The 8,443-nt window shown below is 40.4% G+C and overlaps 1 protein-coding gene across 2 annotated transcripts in view; it reads right to left on the bottom strand.

Moving 5' to 3' along the window:
* Positions 1 to 3,261: 3,261 nt before the first annotated feature.
* The window catches only part of ETFA (electron transfer flavoprotein subunit alpha), a 45,947-nt gene continuing 40,765 nt past the window's right edge, over positions 3,262 to 8,443 (bottom strand). For both annotated transcript variants that reach the window (XM_084640419.1, XM_084640420.1), the window contains exon 12: positions 3,262 to 3,528. In XM_084640419.1, coding sequence (XP_084496545.1) covers positions 3,490 to 3,528 — 39 coding nt within the window. In that variant the 3' untranslated portion in view covers positions 3,262 to 3,489. The remainder of the gene's footprint in view (positions 3,529 to 8,443) is intronic.

Raw genomic sequence — 8,443 nt, 5'->3', positions numbered from 1 at the left:
ATGTTTTTGCTGGGGACAAAACAGGAATGGAGTCTTAGAACTTAATAAGTAATCTAGCTAGAGATGTGTTAGATTATGATTTCTTTAAATGGCTGAGGAAATAAGCTGTGCTGAAAGGAATAGATATTCCTGTCTTTGTGTCTAAGGTTTTGCCTAGAGGGATTCTCTCTGTTTTGAATCTAATTACCCTGTACGGTATTTACCATCCTGATTTTACAGAGGTGATTATTTTTACTTCTATTAAAATTCTTCTTTTCAGAAACTGAATGCTTTTTCATTGTTCTTAAGATCCAAGGGTCTGGGTCTGTGGTTACCTATGCAAATTGGTGAGGATTTTTACCAAACCTTCCCCAGGAAGTGGGGTGCAAGGGTTGGGAGGACTTTGGGGGGAAAAGACATTTCCAAACAACTCTTTCCCAGTAACCGGTTAAACATTTGGTGGTGGCAGCGAAAGTCCCAGGGCAAAGGGTAAAGTAGTTTGTACCTTGGGGAAGTTTTAACCTAAGCTGGCAAAAGTAAGCTTAGGAGGTTTTCATGCAGGTCCCCACATCTGTACCCTAGAGTTCAGAGTGGGGAAGGAACCTTGACAATCTGTCTTGCCATTAATGCCCAGCTAAGAATGCCCTTTTCCTCCCATGAGGGGACAGAAGCCAGAAATTAACAATACCTTATTTAGCAGCGCTCAATAACAGAGAATTTTACTAGGACGCTATGCCAAGCTGTACATATGGAGAGGTTTCTGCAGGTATAAGGGTTGAGGAGAATAGTTAAGCTCTTCTTTACCTTCACCAAGTCCCCTTTTGCAGAAAAAAGTTAGTCTGTGATAGTCTTGAATTCTCAGTTGATGTCCTAGGAAGCTAAGTTTGCTGACACTCATAACAGAAGGGGCATTATATTAGGGGAACTATATAGCACTTTGTTAGCACCGAGACCTCCTCTACATTCCCTGTACCTATCTTACAATAGAATATTTCTCAGAACTCCCAGTCACTTGAATCATTTATTAGAGTCAGATGTAGCTTCACTGTTCACACCACTTACAATAGTTAAGAATTCCATAGCATTCATCGCTTAGCAATTCATCCATAGCTTTCTGTTGACTCTCCTCTCTTTCTGCACAGTGGTTTCTTTATCTTCTTAACACTCTCAGACAGGCTGTCTGAAGTTTCTGGTTTTGATGGAGCAGTTATTCTCTCTCTGGGTATGAAAACGATACGCACCAACTTTGCTAGATTGTCATTAACAGTGATCACAAGAAAGCAGAACAGAATATCAAAGTAAATTAAAACTGAAAGACCATATAAAACTGAGACTTGCTAGAAAAGAATCAAGAGATAAGGACATTTTAAAGTATATTTCCAGGGAGCCCCATTGGACTTCTGTGACCCACAGCCTATTGCTAGATGCACTATTAAGAAAAGCAGTAAATGAGTATTAGCTACTGTTTCCTCTGACTAGTTAAATTTGTTTAAGTTTTGTAAATAAGGTTAAGATTCTTTAACTGTCACTTCTAAACATTAATAGTGATTTGTTAAATCAAAACAATGTTTAGAATTGACATTAAATTGTCTAGAAATAGCTAATTGTTCAAATGCATATTAGTTTCCTGCAGGGGTCAGTGTTTGGGCAAAGCCTAACTACACACATGCTTGTAGCATATACACTTTATGTAAAGAACTTCACTAACAAATCTGCAATATAGTGCTATATGTTGGAGATAATAGCATGTATAGCAGCCCAAGTAATTCATCCACAGTTAAACAGAATAGGTCTCTGTTGTTGGCATATTAAACAATTCTATAATAATACCACCCAAAATTGAGCTTTGTAAAAGCTCCTTTAAGATACACACAGTGACTAAAATAATTTTGATTTCTGAAGGCTTTCAAGCCCATCCTTCCGATGGCAGTTCTTAAAAAGTTAGTAATTTAAGCCCACAGTGTAGTCCAGCAGCTGCAGACGTTTTTAAAGCAAAATAGTTGTTCCAGAAAGAACATAACTCTTTCAAGGAGTTTTGCTTTGCATAATAAATACTGTGGGGATGTCATAATAATTAGGACTGAAGAACCCAATGCACAGCTACAGACTAGGGACCAAATGGCTAGGCAGCAGTTCTGCGGAAAAGGACCTAGGGGTGACAGTGGACGAGAAGCTGGATGAGAGTCAGCAGTGTGCCCTTGTTGCCAAGAAGGCCAATGGCATTTTGGGATGTATAAGTTGGGGCATAGCAAGCAGATCGAGGGACGTGATCGTCCCCCTCTATTAGACGTTGGTGAGGCCTCATCTGCAGTACTGTGTCCAGTTTTGGGCCCCACACTACAAGAAGGATGTGGATAAATTGGAGAGAGTCCAGCGAAGGGCAACAAAAATGATTAGGGGTCTGAACACATGACTTATGAGGAGAGGCTGAGGGAACTGGGATTGTTTAGTCTGCAGAAGAGAAGAATGAGGGGGGATTTGATAGCTGCTTTCAACTACCTGAGAGGTGGTTCCAGAGAGGATGGTTCTAGACTATTCTCAGTGGTAGAAGAGGACAGGACAAGGAGTAATGGTCTCAAGTTGCAGTGGGGGAGGTTTAGGTTGGCTATTAGGAAAAACTTTTTCACTAGGAGGGTGGTGAAACACTGGAATGCGTTACCTAGGGAGGTGTTAGAATCTCCTTCCTTAGAAGTTTTTAAGGTCAGGCTTGACAAAGCCCTGGCTGGGATGATTTAATTGGGGATTGGCCCGGCTTTGAGCAGGGGGTTGGACTAGATGACCTCCTGAGGTCCCTTCCAACCCTGATAGTCTATGAATTGACATGACTGGTAAAAGCTCTTGGATCAAAACTTCACTCAATAGAAAAGCACTGGGTTTTATTTAAAAACATAATATAGAGACTCAAAGTAGTAATTATGTACTCACATGTCCGTATAAAATAAATTACAAGGCAGAAGGAAACTGCTGCTAAAAACTTAAGCCAAAATCATGAAGGGTTAAAGCTGAAATTCTGGTTTTAGATCCTGCAGCATTGAGCGTGAAGGCTAGATATAGCAGAAGGAAGTTCTTCACTCTACATTTGGAGGATCTGGAATAAAGTTTTTGAAAGGCTGAACGTTCTTGTTCAAATAATCTTGTTATTAGTGATCTTGCCAAAAAGAGACATGAGGCTGTGTTGAGCTAATGTATAGCTCAAATGCAAGTTTCTGGAAAAGAGGGATAATCTTTGTCCCCACCACAAATCCAGTTCTGAGTTAAAAAAGCAGACACACTGCCAGCTGCTAGATTTTATAGTGTATGTTTTATTACAGAATTGGAAAAAAAATCAAAATTGTTTGCAATCCAACATTAGCTGAAAAGGTAAATGAGTGTAGTACACAAGATATTCAGGGTTAGAATTCAGACAATTTGTACAGTTTTTCATTGTTTCAAAATCTGCCCGAAACCAGCAACTCAAGGGCATTGCACACAGATTTTTTTTTTCTTTCCCTTCAAATTTGAAGAGTGCTTTCACTTTTTCTTTAATGCTTCAGTCAGCTCAGGAACTACCTGCAAATTTAAACAGATACAGTAAGTATGTACAAATTTCAAAGGAAGGTGGTAAAACCTCCATCCTTAGAGGTTTTTGAGGCCCGGCTTGACAAAACCCTGGCTGGGATGATTTAGTTGGTGTTGGTCCTGCTTTGAGCAGGGGATTGGACTAGATGACCTCATGAGGTCTCTTCCAACCCTAATATTCTATGAAAAGGTTTGCTAGGACTGGGAAGAAAGAGGTTCTGAAATCCTATGTTTAAAGTTCATATGACACAGACAATACCAAGAAATGATTATGTGCCAAGCCCTCACTTCTTGAATTAGAGCCTAATGAACTCTTGTTTAGATTTCGCTTGTCTTTATATAAAAAAAAAGTTTTCACACTGAACTCAGCCATGGGGCTCAACCCAACTGAAGGTCAGATTCTAATCTCAATCAATACAATAACCACTTGGAGGTATTCTGTAATGTCTGCGTACTGAACAGTTCAACAGTTCTACAGTTCACCTGTTCAGTATTTAAATGGAGTGATTTTTTCAACAGAAGAATCAAGATGCAGTAGTGTTGATATTAGGAGAAGCATCTTTATCATTGCTGTAAAGCTTCATTAGATACATAAGTAGTAGGTCACAGCTACCATTTTTTCCCCCAGTGAAGTCAGTGGAATTAGAACCATACAGAGCCTTCAGTATTTGAAGATCCTTACAATAATAGTTAAAGGTCCTGTTCCCAAAATTTCTAGTTCCAGCCCAGGGAGGAATATCAAAATCACTTTAGGACATTACAGTACATTTCTATGATTTACTTGGAAAACTGGTTTAGTTCCTCTAATTTTCAGCAAAATTTAATTCTGAAGAGATGAGAAAGTGATAGGCAGTAAACAATCACCATGGCCAAAAAAATAGTTTAAGGTAAAATGCATCTACTAGTCAAGCTTCAAAAAATTAGTTACTAAGTAATAAAAAAGGAAATTGAAAAGCTGATTTAACTAGCATTAAACAATCCTTTTAAAGTGAGTCAGTGCCAAAGCCTTGGCACTTGCTCTGGTTCTGCCACTTAACACAGCCATGCTGCACTGTAATTCTGACTAGCACTAGGAAGAGCAGTTATGCATGTAAAGAGTTGGTAGATTAATCTATAGAATACACCTGAAAACCTATCCTTGTCACTTGTGTAAAATATCAATTACCTTTTCTTTTAAGGGGCTGTAGGTTGCCCCAGCTCACAAAGATCCCAGCTGAACTCACCACTGATGAATATAGCCTCTCAATTATTTAAGAGAGCTACATTTCCATTAGGTGGAAATAATGTGTTCGTACAAAATTTATTAAGGAAATTGTCTACATGTTGTTTCTTCCGAATGTCACTTTGTCTCCAGCTTATTAAAAGGCCCATGTTTACTGCCGAGCCAGCAGGCATTAGTTCAGGAATGGCATTAAGTGCTGGCAGTGTTTCTGCCTACTTTCCTCAGTGGATATACTATGAGCTCATGCCAGTCATACAGATTACATGCTAATAGAGCCCGCAGTGTAACCTGTAGCAGCACTGTGAAGAGTTCTAGTAAACGTTCAATTTTTTCTACATATGGTAAACAGGTTTTTGGGATGACGGTAGGAGTTCAGGTGATAAGCCTATTTAATGCTAAGAAACTGACATGCTTTATCTATTTCACTGTACAAAACTAGAACCTTCACTCATATCTAAATTCAATGTTAACTCCATGTTCATTCATACTTCAACTAACAAAAGAAACGTATTTGGTCTTTTCTATAATAAGTTCAAAAAAGGAAACCAAATTATTAAAGTTTCTGAAAGTGAAGTATTTGGGATAACAATCAAGAAAGTCAAACTTGACTATTTAGATCTGCTGTGACATGGGAATGATACATAATGGTACCTGAAATTAAATTCCTTCAATACACAACACAGGAGAATGAAAGAGGGAAAGCTTTCCTCAAGACTTTAAATAGACTCCTTTGCGGAAAGGCTAAGATTCCACATAATACTCAGTGAATGGGAGATCCTTGCTTAAGTACATGCATCTGATGAAGTGAGCTGTAGCTCGTGAAAGCTTTACTCAAATAAATTTGTTAGTCTCTAAGATGCCACAAGTATTCCTTTTCTTTTTGCCCAAGTACAGTTACTCTTCAGAACCTAGTGCACAGGATGGATGCACTTTTAGTACAATATAGATAAAATGCAAATAGATATTTGCAGAGGCACAGATCTCCCCCCTTCCCCCACAGAGCTTCTTATTATGGGGATTGTTTTGATATCTTTACATCATAACTTTCCCAGAATTAGGAGAAGTCTGGAAAGCAAATCAACAGTAGACAAGAAACAGGACTTCTTAAAACCTTGCTTTCACACAACACAAACCTGGCTCATCAAGGAAGCCAGGTTTGCTGTGAAATGCAGAGGGATAGTTGCCCCAATTCAACGCAAAGCACTTATGAATGAGAATTCAGCATATGATTAAGCCTATCAATGGGATTTAAGCCTCTGCATAAAATACCTTACTGAATGAGGGCCAGTGAAGTTCGGAGGGGTAAAACAGGTACTGGATCCTACAAAGCAGTGATGGGTAACCTGTGGCCCATCAGGGTACTCTGACTGCAGGCCACAAGACATTTTGCTGAAGTTGACTGTGCAGGGAACCGGGGCCACTGAGAGCTGCAGAGGGGCCATGCCTACAGATGGTCAATGTCAGCAAAAGTGTCTCACAGCCCGCAATCAGATTACCTTGATGAACTGCTTGCAGCCTACAGGTCGCCCACCACTGCTACAAAGGCTACTACTCATAAGCCGCACAATTTGTGCAATGGTAGCTGCTAAAGGAACTCATATTGGAGTTAATAAAATATAACCCTAAATTTGAGGACCAAGATGAAGTTGCCTGTAGGAATATGCAAGGCAAAAACCACTGCATCCTACAGGGAGATACCTATACGCATACAAAAAAAACCTCAGTGTTAATCATACAAGAGTTAGAATCTGCACTGTCAGCAATATTGAAAGTGCATTTTGAAGTGCATGAGAAGCAATAGGAAAAATGAGAGAGCCTCCAGATCTGTGATCATTAAAAATGATACAAATTATGACGACTGTGTCAGAGTGAAATGTGTATTTCAGTTTCAAAACTGCTAAACCTGAGTAAATGTTATCCCTAAACAAACACCAAGCTGAATTCCAAGCTCATACAACAATTAAGTCTGTTCACACCTGCACTGCAAATTAAGAGTATAACTAGCTTCCAAACAGGGGTGATGGGACACTCTCTCACCCAACATGGGGATGCTGAAAGTAGGGAAAGAACATGCACACGGTAAGCAGGATTTTTTTTAAACTTCAATGAGGTTTTGGACTGCACAGACAAGCCAGGATGTAGGCTTAGAAAAATGTCCTATACCAAACTTTTATTCTCATGGTTTTCCAGTAAACTTTGCTTTATAGAATCATACAATATCAGGGTTGGAAGGGACCTCAGGAGGTCATCTAGTCCAACCCCTGCTCAAAGCAGGACCGATCCCCAACTAAATCATCCCAGCCAGGGCTTTGTCAAGCCTGACCTTAAAAACTTCTAAGGAAGGAGATTCTACCACCTCCCTAGGTAACGCATTCCAGTGTTTCACCACCCTCCTAGTGAAAAAGTTTTTCCTAATAGCCAACCTAAACCTCCCCCACTGCAACTTGAGACCATTACTCCTTGTTCTGTCATCTGCTACCACTGAGAACAGTCTAGATCCATCCTCTTTGGAACCCCCTTTCAGGTAGTTGAAAGCAGCTATCAAATCCCCCCTCATTCTTCTCTTCTGCAGACTAAATAATCCCAGTTCCCTCAGCCTCTCCTCGTAAGTCATGTGTTCCAGTCCACTAATCATTTTTGTTGCCCTCCGCTGGACACTTTCCAATTTTTCCTCATCCTTCTTGTAGTGTGGGGCCCAAAACTGGACACAGTACTCCAGATGAGGCCTCACCAATGTCAAATAGAGGAGAACGATCACGTCCCTTGATCTGCTGGCAATGCTCCTACTTATACAGCCCAAAATGCCGTTAGCCTTCTTGACAACAAGGGCACACTGTTGACTTTTATCCAGCTTCTCGTCCACTGTAACCCCTAGGTCCTTTTCTGCAGAACTGCTGCCTAGCCATTTGGTCCCTAGTCTGTAGCGGTGCATGGGATTCTTCCGTCCTAAGTGCAGGACTCTGCACTTGTCCTTGTTGAACCTCATCAGATTTCTTTTGGCCCAATCCTCTAATTTGTCTAGGTCCCTCTGTATCCTATCCCTACCCTCCAGCGTATCTACCTCTCCTCCCAGTTTAGTGTCATCTGCAAACTTGCTGAGGGTGCAGTCCACGCCATCCTCCAGATCATTAATGAAGATATTGAACAAAACTGGCCCTAGGACCAACCCTTGGGGCACTCTGCTTGATACCAGCTGCCAACTACACATGGAGCCATTGATCACTACCCGTTGAGCCCAATGATCTAGACAGCTTTCTATCCACCTTAGTCCATTCATCCAGCCCATACTTCTTTAACTTGCTGGCAAGAATACTATGGGAGACTGTATCAAAAGCTTTGCTAAAGTCAAGGAATAACATGTCCACTGCTTTATGGATGAATCTTTTAGGAAAGTCACCGTGATGTGTTCTTGAAAACAAGCTTATGACCTCTGGTGAGAAGCAGGAGATGAAGGAAAGTGCCTGACTGAGGACACTCAGTCCAAAATATAGGAATAAATACTGTCTGTCCCTAAAAGGTGCTACCTAGATGCTGGCTGGTGTAAGGAGCATGAAAAAAGCCTGATTTGTGAGGAGTGGCAGGAATAATGGACATAATATTACAAGATAAAAGATCTTTAAAAGGGCAATTGTTCAGCATCTGTAGTAGCTAGTTTTACAACTTAATCTTCTACAGTTTTACTAT

The sequence above is a fragment of the Lepidochelys olivacea genome (genome assembly GCF_965140295.1).
Source record: "Lepidochelys olivacea isolate rLepOli2 genome assembly, chromosome: 10".
Lineage (NCBI taxonomy): Eukaryota > Metazoa > Chordata > Testudines > Cheloniidae > Lepidochelys > Lepidochelys olivacea.
Note: the sequence above shows the minus strand (reverse complement) of the source record. Positions and strands in the feature narration are given on the sequence as shown.